This window comes from Sturnira hondurensis, unplaced genomic scaffold (assembly GCF_014824575.4).
Source record: "Sturnira hondurensis isolate 20B ecotype Veracruz unplaced genomic scaffold, ASM1482457v3 Scaffold0000566, whole genome shotgun sequence".
Classification (NCBI taxonomy): domain Eukaryota; kingdom Metazoa; phylum Chordata; class Mammalia; order Chiroptera; family Phyllostomidae; genus Sturnira; species Sturnira hondurensis.
In genome coordinates, this window is record NW_028073197.1 from 487,478 (window position 1) to 506,832 (window position 19,355).

The 19,355-nt window shown below is 35.0% G+C and overlaps 1 protein-coding gene across 1 annotated transcript in view; it reads left to right on the plus strand.

The window, feature by feature from the left end:
* TMPRSS11F (transmembrane serine protease 11F) overlaps positions 1 to 19,355 on the plus strand; it is a 74,850-nt gene that overhangs the window by 40,392 nt on the left and 15,103 nt on the right. Inside the window, exons 3-6 of the mRNA XM_037042021.1 lie at positions 3,635 to 3,783; positions 8,638 to 8,756; positions 15,382 to 15,449; positions 17,319 to 17,482. Coding sequence (XP_036897916.1) covers positions 3,635 to 3,783; positions 8,638 to 8,756; positions 15,382 to 15,449; positions 17,319 to 17,482 — 500 coding nt within the window. The remainder of the gene's footprint in view (positions 1 to 3,634; positions 3,784 to 8,637; positions 8,757 to 15,381; positions 15,450 to 17,318; positions 17,483 to 19,355) is intronic.

The following is a 19,355-nucleotide window of genomic DNA, read 5'->3' on the forward strand; positions in this document are numbered from 1 at the left end:
CTCTATGACCATGATAAAATCTCCTTTACTATGATGTGGTGTTATCACGATGTAATACATAGTCATCACCCCTGTAAATCTGACAGAATTTTAGTTTTTGTTTCTTGAAGAATTCAGAGTATAGCAATCAAATTATCAAAACTTGGTGGGGGCAGATTTTGAAAATGGTAACATCGCTTAGGTGAGAAGGTGGACATTGTACTTGGGGACATTAGAAACTTGTTTGTTTGGGGTTGTGTGGCACTAAGCTTGAACAGTTACTTTTATCAGAGTCATGCAAACAGGTGTCAGTGACACAACAAAAATAAAATGAGTCCAGGACAAAGGGCATAAATAAATACTTTCCATATGGCTCTGAATCAAGCGTAAAAACGACACATCACTCATTATTAACAACATTGATGCCACATTGGAAACACTTTCTATTCATTTCATCTTCCTCATTTTGCTTAGAGGCGCAATCATTTACCTGAACACTGAAACAAGGGAAACATTATTCCTCTTGTCTCACAGCGAGGCAATCAGTCAACAACACTCACAGACTAAGTCTGTCTCTTCCTCTCCACCCCACTGCTTCCGCCGCAGTTCAGGCCCCCACTGTCGTCCTCCAGCACCTTCAAAACGACTGCTAAACCTAGGTGTTTTATTTTTCTTTTTCCTATATCGAATGGGATTATTTTCTTGATTTCTGCTTCTGCAGAAAACTACACAACACTGAAGAAAGAAATCAAGGAAGACACAAACAAATAGAAACATATATTGTGTTTGGAATATATTTGGATTGGAAGAATTAACATCATCAAAGTGTCCATACTACCTGAAGCAATTTACAGATGCAATGCAATATCTATTAAAATACCAATGGCATATTTCACTACTAAAGGAAAGAGTATTAAAATAAAAAGAGAACTATCTGTATGGGAAAACATATTTGTCAATGATACCTCAGACAAGGATTTAATCTCCAAAATATATAAAGAACATACATGGCTCCACTCTAAGAAGACAAGCAACCCAATAAAAAAATGGATGGGCAAAGGACTTGAACAGACACTTCTCCAAGGAGGACATACAGAGGATCCAGAGACACATGAAAAGATGTTCAATATCACTAGCTATCAAAGAGATGCAAATTAAAACCACAATGAGATATCACTTTACATGGGTCAGAATGGCCATTATAAACAAAGCAACAAACAACAAGTGCTGGAGAGGTTGTGGAGAAGAGGGGACCCTAGTTCATTGTTGGTGGGATTGCTGGCTGGTACAACCACTATGAAAAACAGTATGGAATTTTCTCAGAAAACTAAAAATGGATCTGCCTTTTGACCCAACAATTCCAATGCTAGGATTATACCCTAAGAACCCTGAAGCGCCAATCCAAAAGAACCTATGCACCCCGATGTTCATAGCAGCATAATTTACAATAGCCAAGTGCTGGAAGCAACCTAGGTGCCTATCAGTAACTGAATGGATCCAAAAACTATGGTACATTTACACAATGGAATTCTATGCAGCAGAAAGAAAGAAGGAGCTCCTACCCTTTGCATGGATGGAACTGAAAACCATTATGCAAAGCAAAATAAGCCAGGTGGTGAAAGACAAATACCACATGATCTCACCTTTAACAGGAACCTAAACAAACAAGCAAAACAAACAAACAAGCAAAATATAACCAAAGACACTGAAACAGAGAACAGACTGACAGTGTCCAAAGGGGAGAGGGAGGGAATTTCAGGGGAAAAAGGGAAAGGCTTTCAGGAACAAGTATAAAAGACACATGGACAAAAATTAGGGTGGGGGTAGAAATGGGAGGGTGTAGGGAGGGCTGGGTGGGTGGGCTGGGGTGGGAGTAAAAGACAGGAAACTGTATTTGAACAACAATTAAATTTTTAAAAAAACACCACTCAACCATCTCCCTGTCTGCACTTTGGCTCTAATTCCTATCTCCTTCATTGCTCTGTGATTATTCTATCTTCTTAGTCTCATTAAAATCTTTATTGGCCCTCATCTCTTGCAGAGTCCATTTGTAGCTCTTTACTTGGGGTTATGTGACTGCCAGTGATCTGGTCCAGCCCACCAGCCTTACCATATTCTCTTTCTGGCACAGCAGTGCTGTGAAAAACTTTCAGTTGTGGACATACTTTGGGAGATCATAAATTCTTTGAGGACAAAATCATATTTTATGTATGTATTTTTATTTTCAGTGCTAGTTATTAGTAATGAATGCTGTCTTACATCACTAGTTTTTTAAAGATTTTTATTTATTTATTTTTAGAAAGGGGAAGGGAGGGAGAAAGAGAGAGAGAAACATCAATGTGTGGTTGCCTTTCATGTGGCCCCCACTGGGGACCCAACCCACAACCTAGGCATGTGGCCTGACTGGGAATTGAACCTGCGACCCTTTGGTTCACAGCCTACGCTCAATCCACTGAGCTATGCCAGCCACAGCACATCACTTGTTTTTAATTTTGGTTTTGTTTAGTTTTTATTTTCTTTTTCCACCGCATGCTATTTTTCTTTTTTATTTCCTATACTTGGAGAACTTTTATCATTCAAAGTTGCAATCATGTTGCCTTCTTGATAAAATCTTCCAACACTTACAGCCCTTCAAAAAGTTAACTGTTTCCTCATACAGTTTTATTTTGGCACAGTTCACACTACACATTAAATACTCGTTTTCACATCTGTATCTCTATTAATAGTACGGGTATCCTAGGGGCAAAGAATAAATCTTAAAAATGCTATACCTCTAGGACAATAAAACAGTATCTGAAACATTACTATAATGTGGTAGGTACTATTCTAAGGACTTTTTACTATCTCATTTAATGAATGAATTTTAAATAGATATTTGTTAAATAAAATTTAAAAAATACTGCCAAAAATCTTACTTGCAAGACATTATATACTGAATCCCATTAGAGGGTTCAGAAAATAAAGTAAATAATTCCACCTTTCAAGTGGGAGAAAGATCATTTAAATGGCTTAAGAAATTTGGGGTGGGCAGGTAGTGCCTAAGTTGGACAGGTAAGAGTCAAGTGGAAATAAAATGTCTTCCCGGGGACTGGAGTCTTCTCAAGGACAGTTTAAGATTTGTGACTTATGGGGAGATGCTAATAAAGTGTGAAGAACCATGATCGGGTCTCCAAAAGTAACATTGTGACTTCTAAAACAAGCCATTTAGAAATTGTAAAAAGTATTAAATTCAAGAAGTGTTCATATTAAGATTTTTATCTTTACTCAAATAAAACTGATGAAATTATTACATAGCTTTATTGCTAAAACTCCCACATTAAAATATGAAGATATTATTTATTAATTAGCTTTTCTTTAATTGAGTCTTTGTGTTTCATATCCTGCATTTCAGATACATCAGACAGAATAAAGTGGGAAGATATTCCCATTTAAATGTCAATATCAGTAGATATTTAACTAAAACTTACACTGCAATTAGCATGTTGGGAGAGAGAAAGTAAATTAAAATCTTGTGTTCTTTTCAATATCTAAGTAAACTCTTGTGGTTTAGCAGTATAAACTATTTTCATTGAGTGAAAAAGCAAGCGAACATGGAGTACAGTCATAATGAATATTATTTTGTCTTAGTGTTTACTGTTTCCTTCTATTATCACAGACCACTTGAATTTTCAGAAGCTGACTACCCTCAAGTTGAGTATCAAAGAAGACAATTTTGGGACCCTATCCGGCTAGCTATTTTCACATTGGTAATAGTAGCAATCATAGGAATTGCAATCGGCATTGTTGCTCATTTTGTTGTTGAGGGTAAGTATCCAGGTCACATTTCTATTGCCTAAGAGCTCCATTACTTAATATCTTGAAATTCTCTGTTGTATAAAAAGTGCCATTTGCATGATGTTAACATTTTAATTACTAATCTTTTAGGGATGTTAAATTATAGTTTGCTCCGGTATTGAACTCTTTATTATGTATTTCTATCCAGTGAAGCTTGCAATATGGATAGACACAGCTAAAAGAATACATATCTAGAAAGAGAAAGAATGAAAGATTATTTTCACAGTAAAGATAAACCACATCACGTGCTAAGTTTAACATACTTTTCTCAAAATCAATACATTGAGTTGCCCCAAGAAATGCTGATGATATGAGAAAAGTTACCTAAAAACATTTTAAAGGGTTAAAGACCAAACATTGTTTTTGAAGGAAAAAAATTATTTCATGACAGGGGGAAGAAGAAAAACTTTAGAAATAATTTTACATTATGTGTTAAAATGGATTGTTAATACCACAGTTAAACAAAGTGACAATCAACTAAGATTCATTTGATATTTATAATCACATGTGACTGAGACTTCTCCTAAAATTTTACAGAATCATATGACTTACAACTTTACCTTTGGATTCTTATTTATCCTTGGAATTTCCACTTTGATTCACCTTTTCTTTTAAAGATTTTATTTATTTATCTTTAGAGAGGAAGGGAAGGAGAGAAGGAGAGAAATATCAATGTATGGTTGCCTCTCATGAGTTCCCTGCTGGGAACTGGCCTGCAACCCAGGCATGTGCCCTGACTGGGAATTGAATCACGATCATGTGGTTCGCAGGCCCGCACTCAATCCACTGAGCTACACCAGCCAGGGCTGATTCACCTTTTTTATTTAATCAAAAGAAAATGAAATATTTTAAAATACAATCCTATTTGAACATAAAAAAGTATAACAATGTTATAAGTATTTTCTGAGCTTTGTTTCTACTCAATACTATTGCAGGAGACAGCCAGTTCTTTGTAGGTAGCTTTAGACGATCTGTTTTCAATATTGACTACTAATATTCCATTGTCTTAAATGCGCCATAATGGATTTATCTATTCAAATATCCCTGAACATGAGTGGTTCCAGGTTTTAGATATTAAACAATACTTCTAGAATTGTTTAATACTGCCTATATATATATAGATTATATATATAATCTATATAGAGATATATAATATATTATATATATTAAATATACAATATATATAATATACAATATATAATATATTATATATATAATCTTGGTACACCTGTGGTAGTTTGTCTAGGGACCATATGCGGATGTAGGATTGCTGGGTGGCTGGGCATGTGATTTTTTTAACTTTATGAATACTATGAAACTTTTCTACTAGAGCTGTATAGGAGCTCCTGTTGCTTCATATACACGTATGACATTTGCTGTTGGCATACCTTTGTATATTTGCTAACTTGGTGTACATTGTAGTGCTATCATTATCATTTTAATTTGTATTTTTCTGATTACCAGTGGATACCTATTCATTTATTAACTGACCATTTAGATCTCCCTTTTTTGTGAAATGGATGTTCACATCTTTCCTCCATTTGTTTATTGTTATCTGTCTTTTCCTGTTGATTTGGGTAGTTCTATTTGTATTCTGGATATATATTTATTGCCAGTTGTATGTGTTACAAATGTATTGTGCCAATGAGAAATATAATGGGAGATATATCTATATATATAAAATGCTGATACCTTCATAATTGTATAAGGATCTTTTGATATTAATGAATGAAATCACTACCACCATTCATATAAAATATGAAAATAACTAGAAAATTTCAAAAACTGAGTTTCCCCGTTATCTGGTATTTATTTTTTAGTTACCTAAAATTATATAATAAGTTACATTTTTCAATAAATATTTTTATATTATAAAATATAAATAAAAATATATAAATATATTTTTAAATATTTTATATAAAATATTTATATAATATTTTATATAAATATATAAAATATAAATATATAAAAATATAAATATATTATTTTATTTTTATAATTCAGATACATTTTTCCAGGATTATTTAGAATTTTTAGTACATCTTTTGTTATGGTATAAATATGAATCTGTTTTATAAGGAGTTGCACAAAATATTTTGAAGAACATAGTCATTAGTATTGTATTTTCACAAAATCCAGTAACTCAACTTTCTAAAGTTTTTTTTTTTTAAGCTTACTGTTTGAAACTGCAAGTGAAGACTGAACTAGGACAGTATCATTTGTCCTCTCATTTTCAGGACAGGCTCCACTCCCAGGACTGGAGGAAGTGTGCTCCGTCATGAGATTCAGGGTCAAGTCTAACTGTTTTGATTTCAAACTCAATATATACCAGTTGTGAGAGCTTGGGAATATTACTTTTTTACTTCACCAAACTTCAAACAATTAAAACAATATTTTTTAAAAAATAGAGATAGGCAGAAATAACAATATAAGTTACTTCCAGATGTTAAGGTTACAGATTATTCTTATTCTCTTATCTCATCTGTTAATTCCATCTGTTAATTCTATCTGTTAATTCTCATCTGTTAATTAACTCATCTGTTAATTCCAAAGTTTCTGATACAGCATCTATCATTTGAAAAATGTTTTAAAATGAATAATTAATAAATCTAGTTAAAAATTAGGATGCCGAGCACAGTGTCATATAGAATGTACTTAATAAATGTTGAATATTGAAATATTTATTTGCCCTATGAGGAGCTAAGGTATTGGTCTCTTTACTCATATTACCCAAAATAGTACCTCATTTTGAAATGCAAAAAAATCAGCATGTTAAATGCAGATAAATGCATACTGTTTGCTGTAGTTTTAACATAAATCCTAAAGCTAATGTGGTAAAGAATATGCTCAAGAGGTTGGCAGGATCAAGGTCAAGAAAAACCTCTGTAGATCATTGCAAAGGGTTGAGACTTCTTATCACAGGAAATGGAGAAAAATCAAAGTTCTTTATTCAATTTTTTTCATTGAGAGAGATCATTCTGCCACTATGTGGGAAATAGATTTAAGGAAAACAGAACCTGAAGCCAGGTAATAATTTGAAAGCTACTACCTTTTCTACACAATAAAGGATGAGGAAATGGACTATAGCAACGCTGACAGTAGCGTTTGTGAATAGAGAACGGATTTTAAAAATTTGGGTGACAACTTTGTCAGACCTTGCTGTTTTATTAGGGAGAGATCAAAGATCACCCTGAAATCTCTTGTTTGGGTGATGAAGTAGACTGTACTGGTAGCATTTAAGATAGATTATCTAATAGGGGGACTTCTTTTTTAATAGAAAGGTTGTTTGGTGTGGATAGACAGTAGCTGGGTGACTGATTCTGAATTAAGGTTGTAGTTTTTCTGGATGGGATAAATGATTTGAGAATTATCAATGGGTTGCATCCATAGAATTTAGAAACCGCAAGACTGATTTAATATTGAAAATGAGGATGAAGCCAAGCTTTGGGTGACTGTGTGGATGATGGCAGTGTTCATGAAGACAGAAAATATAAGAAGTAGAGCAGGTGTGAGTAGAGGAAGAGGTAAATAATTATTTCCCTTTGGAAATGCATACAATTCCTATTGGATGTCCAGTGAATAGTCTTTGAAGTCATTGTTACAGAATTGAAACTCACGGTCAAAATCTGGTGTAGAGATAAAAGTATTGGAGTCATCAATTGTTAAACAAGAAGGTCATTGAACTGAGGTGGTTCTAATACCTTGGTAGCCTATGTAAGCAAACCAAAACCTAAACCAGAGTCCATACACTCTTATCTGAGAAAATGAAACTTAGAAACAACCAGTTACAAACATGCTTCCTCACATAAGGCAATCACTTAATTAACTATAGCCAAACAAATAATATCCTTGCTTTTCTTCTGTAGCTTCTCTATAAAAATGTCCCTTAGTTACTGCTGATGGAGTGCTCCTAACTACTTTTGATTTGGCACTGTCCCATTGGAATTTGCATAAGAAAGTTGAAAATTTAAATATGGCTTGGTTTATCTTTTAATATCAACAAATAGTTGGTCATTGAGGCTCTCACAGTTAAGATCACTCAGAAGGACGTATTTAATGTGACCAGGTCAAGGATAGAATATTGGGTGGCTCAGGATAAAAGTAGGAATAAAGAGTTCTTCAAGGTAAATGAAAAGGAATGGACAAGGAGGAAGGAAGAATACTAGAAGATGGCTTCATGATGCTAAAGATGGAGTTTCAGGGAACATGGTTAAGGCTGCAAATAAACTAAGAAAAAAAAAACCCTGGCTATTTGATATTACAACTGTAACCCTTGACAATGTCAGTTTCAGTGGTGTGTCAGTAGAAAATTCAGAGAATTGAAAAGTGAATAGACAAAAAGAAACTGAAAACAATAAATATAGACTTCTATGTAAGTAAGCTTATCAGTAATATAGAAAAAAATGATAGCCTGTTCAATGTATCTTCAAAATACAGCTTAGCTATGATGTACCTATACTATAATTCTTGGAGAACATTGATAATTTTTTGAGCATTGATAATTTTATGTGACTTTCAACAATTACTTTTAATATTTACTTTCCATTGTATATTGCATATCCAATTGTATGAAAAATTTGATATGCAAAAACACCATAAATGAGGTATTATGAAATTATACCTCAGGCATTTATTCTAATGCCTGAATTTTCTATTTTAGCTGAGTACGCTAATGAAATTACAAAATATTTGAAAAAATGTTCACAGTCATTTTTATACTGAGAAGAAATAAGTTGCATTATAGTAAGCCTATTTCCTGGGTTTAGGGGACAAAGAACTGATTGTACTTAAGCATGGATTTTTTTGTTTATTTTTACCTTCCAGATGATAAGTCATTTTATTACCTTGCCTCTTTTCAAGTTACAAACATAAAATACAAAGAAAATTATGGAATAAAAACCTCAAACGAGTTTACACAAAGGAGTCATCAGATTGAGAGAATGGTAAGCCCAATAGAAGTTTTTAAAAGTTTATAAATGTGTTTTTCTCTCTCACTTTGAATGTGGTTGTCATAGGTACTTAGTTTTCCATGCCTCAATCTCTGTTTCTGTGAATTAAAGATAATATGGTGTACCTAGGTTATACAGTTCTGAGGACTAAATAATTTGAGCAGCATTCTCTAGTTCCAAATTATATATATATATATATATATATATATATATATATATATATATATATCTGTATAGTTTAAATCCCAAAAAGCACAGTCTGTGATGAAGACTGTTGGTTAAGCAATTTATTAACCAAAGGCTTTCAGAAAATTCTTTTAAGAAAGTGAGGGTAACAGCAAAGGACAGAGTAAGAAGCTAGACCAAGATGTACTTTCAGAAGTGCAAGCTCAGACTGATTTCTGAGGGAGTCTGAAACCTAATTATTGATACAGCAGAGAGTTGGTTCTGCCCAAGGGAAAGAGGGTTGGGCTATTTGTGTTATAACAACAAGGGCTGCCCAGGGAAGGTGGAGAAAAAGCTACCTGACATCCCAGAAGAAGATGCTCAGGTCAGATAAGGTCAGGCCTCACGGGAAATACAGGTGTGAGCTGTTTTCAGTCCAGACTTATAGAAGCTGGGGGATGGCTAGGAAACTAATATCTGCTAAAATTCCTCTTTCATCACAATTCATCATCACTTAAGTAAATTTGCCTTCTTAAGAAATTATTAAAAAGAAAGCTTTATTTGCTTATATGTGATTATAAACAGTACAAGTCCCATTTACCGAGGCCTCCCGATCACCAAAGGTATAATCCCTTCTTCGCTTCCCTTTCTTTGGTTGCTCCATAAATGACCTCATCCTTCCTCATGTTGAATGGGTTACATTTGGAAGAAAATAACAGAAACCCAATTAATGAATCAAAGAAAGAAAGAATGGAAGAGAATGGTAGGTGAGAGGGGAGGGAAAGAAAGGAAAGAAGAAAAGAAATAAAAGAAGAAGGGAGGGAGCAAGAAAGGAAAAAAGAAGGAAGGACGGAAGGATACGTAAGACTATTGGAAAAATCTAGAGATTCATCTGGCTTCAGGTGTGGCTGAATTCAGCGACTCAAACAACGTCCTCAGGCTTTTAATTTAAAAAATTATTGTGCACGTGGCAGATAAGATAGTTAATAGCTACATGTTCCCAAGTTATTTACTGAAGCAGAAAAAGACAATTTTCCATACTAGTCCTTGGAGCAAAGTATGGAAAACCAACCTACTTGGTCAGATTTGGAATACCTGGCCATCCTAAAAACAATCCCTTTAACTAAGGGAATGAAACTGTTCTACCCATGTGAGAAATGAGAGCAGGGGGCAAATTTAGCTCCATATGGAAGATACAGGATGACTTCTCTATAGGAAAGGAGGGGTCCTCTCAGCAGAAAAAAGTGGGGAAGTATATACTGACAGATATCCAGTAGCTCTATTTCAAAAATTTTAATCACTAACCCAGATTTCTCTGAACTCCAGACTTGTAAGGTTCATTGTCTATGTGACATTTCCACTTGAATTTCCCACAGGTACCTCAAAGCTATCATATCTAAATGCAATTCTTGAAAGTTGCTTCCCCATCTCATTCCCTTGTTCCCTTTTTTTCCCACTCAACAAATGACATCTCTATTTGTCTAGTTGCTAGGATACCTACATTTCCCTATGTCTAATCCATTCGCAAGTCATGTTTCTACTTCTAATTCACTATCTCCATCCTATATCTAACTAATACTTTTCTTTCTATAAGCAACTCACAGTAATAACTGCTTCTACTCAGGCTCCCTCTAATATCTTGTCTACACAGCAACTGGAACTATCTTGTAAAAACACATTTTAGTATTATTTTGTTTAAAATTTCACAAGTGGTTTCTGAATATACTTATGACAAAATTTGAGCTTTTCTATGAGTCTTTCTGTTTTGTTTGTTCTAAAGAACAAAATAAATGTTTGTTCATTTACTTTGTTCTATAGATTCCATACGTAAGTGAAATCCTGTGGTACCTGTCTTTCTCTGCCTGACTTGTTTCACTGAACATAATATTCTCTAAGTCCATCCGTGTTGTCACAGTTAGTAAGATTTTGTTCTTTTTTATGGCCAGCTGGGCATTAGACTTATGGAGGGGTTGCTTCATAAATTATGTAAATGTCTAGCCATTATCTTATACATCTGAAACTAATATAAAATAATATCAAATGTCAACTATAATTGACAAATTTTAAAAAAAGATTTCCTGGAGGACCACCACCAACAGCAAACAAGACTCCAAGCTCCTCAGGAAAGTCTCCAAGAACCTGGATGTTTGGGCTCTAACAATTCCTCCAACTTTTATACTCTCGTCCTGCTCTGGACATTCTTTTGGATTCTCTGCACTTTCTGTTTCTCCCACCTGGAAGACTGTCCCATAGCACTGCTCTTTTGGTAGCTTACTCCTTTTTATCCTTCAGGTATCACTTAAATGTCTCCTCCATGAGAACCCCTCCCTGTTACAGACCCCCCTGCCATGACTCTATATCACCTCACTGTACTAGTTGCCTATTTATTTATTACTGTCTATCTGTCTACCTCTGTAGTCTGTGAGTCCAGGGACCCCAACTTTTTGTTCCCTGCTCTTTATCCAGTGTTGTTGTCACAGTACCTGTCATATAGGAGGATCCTAATCAGTTGTGTTGAATAACAAATAGAAAAATGAAAAAGGGAAGGAGATTGGGATTAGTAAGTCATGAAACGATTCTGGGCAAAACCCAGAATTTTTTCTTCATATTGTTGTTTCCTTATACTGTTGTTTAAGATTAACCACAGTTGGGAAATTCATCATTAATTAAAATGTTATTGTGTACCTACTTTGTGCAAGGCTGTGAAGAATGCCAGACTGTATAATATACAGTTCCTTCCTTACTGGAGTCTAAAATGTGGCTTATGTATGGAAGTTTATGCATGGAAAATAATATAAACTAAAAGTGTAAATAATAGGAGAACTAAAAAGATACTATAACAGTATGAGAGCTACTACAGTGCAGAAAATAATCATCAAATATATGATCCAAATGATCAGTATTTTAGGAGATCAGAGGAAGGAAGAATCCCTTTGAGCTAGCAGGACACTTTCTTGGAGAAAAAAGGGGAACGGAATTTGTTTTCTTGGTATATTTGCCCTCTGCTGGTACGTATTTCCCTGACAGTGCCAGGAAACCTGCAGAGTTTGCGTAACTTGTTTTCACCGGTGGATCTAGAAAGGGATACCCTAGATGGCATCCAGTAACTACTGATCTTCCATGAGGACAATCTGCGTGTAGTTCCCAGCCAGAAGGGAAAGGCGCGAGCCCAGTCTTGCCAGCGACAGTAACTGGGTGTCATCTTAGAGCCACACTTTGTTTCAAACATGTTATGTGATTTTTTAATGCTGAAGTTCAAGCCAAGGGCTACAATTGGCCTCTGATCTTAAGGAGAGCTTTTCTGTTTTACCACAAACTTACACACTCTTGTTTTAAATAGAACAATCCCCAATAATAAAAAAAAAAAACTCTGTTCTTTATGGTTTGAATCAAAAACAGGGAAGGATACAATTAATTTTTGTAATTTGGACTAAATGTAATACTAGTGAGTTTTTATTAGAAGAATATAAACATGAGTTAAACATCTCCAGAAACTGCTTACAATAACTAGGCATGTAGAGAGCAGCAGTTCCCTTCGCCTTGCTAAACTGAGAAGCAGCAAAGAGCAACCTCCCGAGAGGTTATCTTTTATGAGACTTAGAGTCAGGAAATAAAAGATGTACTGAGTCCCTCTTTAAGAGTTTCCTGCCCTGGGACTGCTCTCCCCCACCCACCCAAACCTCTGTTATCATCTATGTAAGTAACACAGGATTGTCAGTGTCACTGATTGGACTTAAGAACACAAAATCTAGGGCCAGATTCCCTGGGTTCTTGTGCCAGAACCACTACTTTCTTTTGTTCTAGTTCCTCATGCTTTATAACTTCACAACAACTTTACAAGGTAATTATTGTACAATTCCCCTTTTACAAGTGAGGACGCGTAGGCACAGAGACGCTAAATGATGTTTCTACAGCCGCCTCCTAAGTAAGAGACAGCTTCACAAATTGACAATGTGCTTAAACCACTATGCTGTCACAACCTCCGATTGGTTATGTTTTCCTAATGCCCTGCACACATGTGCATTTTTGTTTGAAAATTTTTCACTAATTTTTTAACTTTTCAGTTACAGTTGACATTCAACATTGGGTTAGTTTAAGGTATACCATGTAGTGCGGAGCCACCCCTTTTTATGCTGCTTTGGAAAAGTTGACTTAAGTATCCTGAGCCTCAGTTTAGTCATCTATACAGTGGGGCTGCTAAGGATAAATAAAATACTTTCCTCATGCGGTCATGCGAGGTTTAAATAGAGGAATCAGTCCCATGCCTACCTTGTAGTATGGAATTAACACATGTAAGGGGTTCTTAGTGGTTATACCAGTACTGTACTCTATCAACATCCACCCATTTTTAAGTAGAGGTTGACACCTCCGGGGACCATCATCTTGTTAATATCACATTTTAGTTTGAAGAGATTCTTGGTTTGAAGAGACTCTTAGTTTAGTTTGAAGAGTAGAATTTTTTGTACTATTATATAATAGAATCTTGTTCTTTTCCCAAAGTGCTATTATGTATACACTTAAAATTTTCAGAGGGCCTTTATGTAAAGTGTGGGAGACCTTAAAATCATATTTTTTCTCTATTCCTTGAGAAATGGAATTACAATGAGCTCAGAGACACTTAGTGAAACCATAAGTGATCTCACTTGGAACTGACTCAAGCCCCTGGGATGGCCATCCATGTACAAGTCACCCTGGGGTCTCTTGGCTCCCACCTTGCTTTACAGTCCCATGAATTTCTACTTAACTTTTGGCAACATGATTTGCTGATGAAACAAAAACAATGTGTTATTATCTTCCTCCCTGAGAGTTGATTCGTCATTCGTTTACTTATGTATTTATTCATGGGTTTATTCATTAAACATACATTGAGTGTTTACTGTGAGGCAAGCAATGTGCCAAATGCTGGAGATAGAAAAATGAAGTAGACACACTCCCAGTGGTCGCGTAGCTCACCTAGAGTGGGAAAAACACAGTGTCAAACTGGCCTGAGAGTCGCTACAAGAGAATCACGTGCGAGATGCAGTGGTGGCCCAAATAAAGGAGTGTTCAACTTTATTTGAGAAGGGCAAGTCAACAATAATTTAGTTGTTACTGGAGTTTCTGAAGAATACCAGGATTGTAACTGAAGAAATTAGCCTGAGATATTGTAGGAGGAAGGAAATGTATGTATAAAGTCATAGATGTGTGAACCAGTTTAGTAGGTTTAGAAAAGAACAGGTCATTCAGTAGATAAGAGAATAGGCCAGGAATGTAGGGGTGGGGCAAGGGCCAATGAAAGGATAAGGCTATGGAGTTCACACAGAGGGAGACACTGGGCTTGAAGCAGGAGTATAACAACTTAGATTTGCACTTTAGAAATATCCTGGTTGCCAGCATTGAGGGCAACAACTGACAAGAGGAAAGATGGAGTAGAACCACATAAACATGCCAGTGAAGGGACAGCTGCAAAGGCTCAAGTTCAAGGGAGCTGACTTTAGACCATAGCAGTGGGATTGAAGGAAAGGATGCAGAATCAATATTTCATGAGGTAAAACCTACTGAGCATTGTCACTAGTTTAGAAGGAGGAATCTTATGGGGAAGAAGGCAATATTTCCTCTTCCGAGAGCATACAGTAATTGAGGGGCAAGATTAACCAGGGGTGTGGGCCTATGTAAACTTACATGGACTTGTAATATCTGACTCAGTTCAGTGGGGTTATTGTCGTTGTCTTGTGTTGTTGTTGTTTTTGTCTCTAAGGCAGCAACTTAACAGCCTTTTGGAAATCAGAACCCTTTGGCAAGTCAATTCACTGAACATTCAAAATCTTTCACTGACTCAGATCAGAAAAGCTGAGTAATAAAATGCTAACAGTATGGAGTGTGGTGAAACTTACTTCTAAATGGAGCACCAGTTGTGAAAGCACACCTGCCACAGAGAGATGACTAACAAGTGAGGGTGTCAGAGTCACACAATAGATGCCATTACATATTATGTCGAATGCTGTAGTAATGGGATAATCACTTAAGAAATCAAGTTAAAATTGATAATGAACTACGTCATATTCGAGAATAAGGAAAACTTACAGTGGATTTTATTAAAAGTGAGGATGCTGCCTTGAAAATTAGCACAGATATTTTAATTCATTTGATGATCATCAAAATGAACATTATTGCTAGTTTATAATATGCCAGGCAAGGTGTGAAATGTGTGATATACATTATTTCATTTAATGCTCAAAATAACTCTATGAGGTAGCTGTTGTCATTATACCATGTGCAGGAGCTCAGAAAAATTGAACGGCTTTGTTATGTTTGTTGCTCTAAGGATTAGAGCCTGAGTTAGTCTTATCGCTGTGAATAGCCTGTGCACATATCGGAGAATAAACTGAAATCCTTGTCATGCCTTAAGTCTCTCGATAAGACAAGGCATAACATTTTTCTTAAGACTAATACTTCTTACAATTTTTCTAATCAGATGTCTAGAATATTTCAACGTTCTTCGGGAGCAGGTCGGTTTGTCAGATCTCATGTTATCAAAATAAGGTAGGTAATCTTGGTTTGCAACTTCAAACCAGTACATTAAGAAGCATTGGATCAACACAATTGCTCAGCTCCCCTGCGTGAATGTTTGCTGGAACACAAAAATGTCATGAATCTTGAGCAGCCTGTTTGATACTGCCTAGCCATTTGCCAGTCTCAATAGAAAGACATAAAGTGCTCTATGACCAGAGACAATGTCATTTATTGGATTAAAAATAAAGGTGCTCTCCAAGAGGAATTAATGCAGGAAGTGGAGGGAAGACGCTGCCAACATACCCTGCTCCTTCAGCAAGGGACCCAGTAGAACTCACCCCAGTTCTGTTTGATTGTCCTCATTTTAAGCCTTCCCAGCAATCAGCCTATGACTTTCTCTGCAATAAGGATTTTCTTTGATGTCATTATATTTCTATTGCTATTTTTGACACTAAAAATTTTTTATTATAGCATCTCATGTATCTTTACATGTTATTAAGTATTCTTTTAAAATATATTTTATTGATTATGCTATTACAGTTGTCCTTTTTTAAATTAAAAAAATCTTATTGTTGTTCACGTACAGTTATCTGCATTTACCCCCCACCACTCCCCCTTCCTCACCTTCCTCCTCTGATTCCAACCCTCCTTGGTTTTGTCCATGTGTCTTTTATAGTTTTTCCTGAAAACCAAGCCCCCTCCTCTCCATAATTTTTAAATTTTTAATGCTTGCATTTTTATGTTCCCATAAAAGGTGATACCCATAAATTTATAAAGTGGTCATATACTGCTGTCAATGACTAAGATAAATTACTGTAATCCACCCAGGGCTTGGTATTTATTAGAATATATTTCTACCCATTTTTGATGAAAATTATTATATATTAATCAATATGTAAAATATGTATTTGTAATACTTACTTTACTCCTTGATGGTCAAGTAAATATGCATATGGTTAAGGGGCTCCTGCCTTTTCTTACCTCTCTGCTCTGTACATTTGTTCCTTTCTTACTTTCTATATTCTCTCCTTCTTCCTTCACATATTTGTGATATGTTGCCAATTAAATTCATTCTCAAAAGGTGACAGAGGCTTTCTAAACCTATACATTATAGTATAAATTGATATATTTGAAACTTTTATCAATAGATTCCCTTTTATAATTGCTTTCTCTAATCATCTACTTATCACCATGTATTAACTGATCAGCAGCCCCCAAAACACCAATGGCTTAACACGATAAAGGTTTATTTCATTTTGGTGGCTCGGTTCAAAGAGTCAGAAGTGGCAGCAGGGGATGTGGATGCTGGCAGGGATGGCAGAATCGCTCCCTGGATTTCCCACATCTGGTTGGCAGATACAGGAAGAAGGAAGGCACAGAAGATGGAATGAGAGGTTTTTAGGGTCTGGGCCTGGAAGCAGGGTACGTCATTTCTGCCTACATTCCATTGTCTAGAATTCCCTAGGGAGTTTCAATAAACTACAGGAAAGGTGAAGCAATTAAATCTAGATCTGTTCTCAGAGGCAAAGAAACCTGGGTTTGGTGAACACAAAGCATTGTTTTTTCCACTTCACTTCTGATGAATAATGATGATTACACCTTTGGCTCAAAATACCTTAAACAGCAAATCCTTTAAGTGCATGTAAAGCATGAGTTCATAAACATCTCCTTCTCCCATAACTCCTCCAGACTATGAGCCTAAGTAAGGGCAGAGAACAATTTTTTTCCTGTTTTATATCTTAACCAGCATTTCAAGAGATAATTTAGAAATATGATATACACATATGCCATCCATTGTATTACTTTAAATTTAGTGTGAATCATAATATCTAAAAGCAATTAATGATTAGAAAACTGGCTTTATTATTATCTCTATTTATCTGCTTTTTTGTTCTTTAGTCCAGATAAAAACGGTGTGAACATTCTTATGGTTCTCATGTTTCGATACCCATCTACTGGGATTGCCGAGCAACTCAGGAAAAGAATTGAGAATATTTTATATCAAAATCTGAAGACAAAGCAGGTGCCTTTGGCTATAAACAGACCATCATTTACACTCACATGTAAGTTCTTGTACCACCTTGTGATTCCCTTCCCTTGCAATCCTCTCATAAGAACTTAGGTCAGTGTGTCTTCTCATTTTAAGAATTCACCAGTGATATACATATATGAGTGTGGAATACAACTAAAATAAAAATTCACTTTAAGGCAAAGTTTAGTTTTATGAATATTTGTTTTCTATTTGTTTAGGCCTCTTCTGCACATCTTACATTTTCTCCATGTATTATAATGTTAGATATTTTCAAAAACATAAAAGAGTGGGTATTATTTTCATCATTTTAAGGAAGCTGAGACTTAAGGTAGTTGTAAGACATGGGACTAGCAAGCCTTGTGGCCAGACCTGGTCTTTACAGATTAGCTTTGAGGATTAGCTTCTGAAGTATCAAAGCAATAGACATCTTTCTGAAGGTTTTTCTCTGTAGGAAGAAAAATGACATGAATTGTGAAGTGGTTCTCCAGTTTACTTCCAATTGAAAGCTTTTTTATCTATCTCTTTATTTATTCCTTACAAAACTAAAATTATAAAAATGGTTATGTTCTCCCTCAAGAGTGGAAGAAAATTAGGTTAAAAAAGGTCATGAAACTCAAACTAAGGTTACCTCAAAGTTAGTTGCAATCCTCGTTGAGAGGCATTTCTATTTTTTATATCAATACTTAATTAGAGAAAATAAAAAAAATGTATTTCAATAAGATTGTAAGTGTCAATGTCAGGGACTTTGTCCTTTTATTTTCTTATCCCTGTCCACAAATTCTAGCACATGTCTCATATACCATAGGTGTTCCAGCTCTGCTCATTGCTTCCGCTTAAGTAGTTCAAAGTTCAGTTACTTCTGATTTAATATAAAAAATAAGACTTGTTCTTTGGACATGAAAGTGTTTTTCCTCTCAGCAGCCAAGAATTTAAGAAATAGATGGTCTGAGGTTAATTTCTATGTTGTTAGAAATTGGGAAACTCATAAATACGTTGCGAGATGGAATCCCCATAGACATTAATGACAAGTTTTTTAAGAAATAGTAACAATGAAGAGTATGGTTTCCACCTTTATTATCAATCAATAATATTCTAAAACAAAACATGGTATTTTCCAGGATATTACAAATTATAATCTCAAACTAAATCTCAATTTCTGATAATATATTTGCCCCTAATTTATGATTGTGTATGCTAAAGTAAAAGGTCTATTGTCAAAGAGATGTTAAATGTAGGCTTTCTCATTTCACCATTAAAATTTTTTTCAGCTTTTTGGGCCATGTACAATGAATTTTTATTATACACATTGCTTTAATATAAAGATAACTATATTCTATTCAATAAAATGTTATCGTAGAATTTTATTGTCAAAATTCTGCTGTATATATTGTTTTCTGCCATATGCACATTGGGTTTGCCAAAAGTCTATATGTTTTTTCCTGTAAAATACAAGACACATTTTTGTTTTTATCAATAACTTTATTGATTTGGATATTTTGAGTATGTCAGCTATCTCCCTCATAGTGTAACATTGATTGTTCCCAATTTATGTCTTGATTTGACCACTATCAACTTTAATGGGTCTACCCAACCATCAAGCGTCATCCAGCAACAAATCTTCAGCACAAAACAACTTTTAAAAAAAAATTTACTTAACTGTTGATCACAAAACTTCTCAAACCACTTTTTGCACATTCGATCAGTCATAGCACCTTCTCTATGTACTGCACAAATTCTTTTTTTTTTGCATTTCAGTTGTGTTTTACCTTTCTTGAAATAATAAAGAATAATATGCCAAAATGTTGTGTATTTTTTCCATCTTCAATATTAAAATAGCTACACAAAAGTTCACCAATTTTGATGTTTTTTTAAATGCACAGTGATATGACAGCTTATCAAAATAC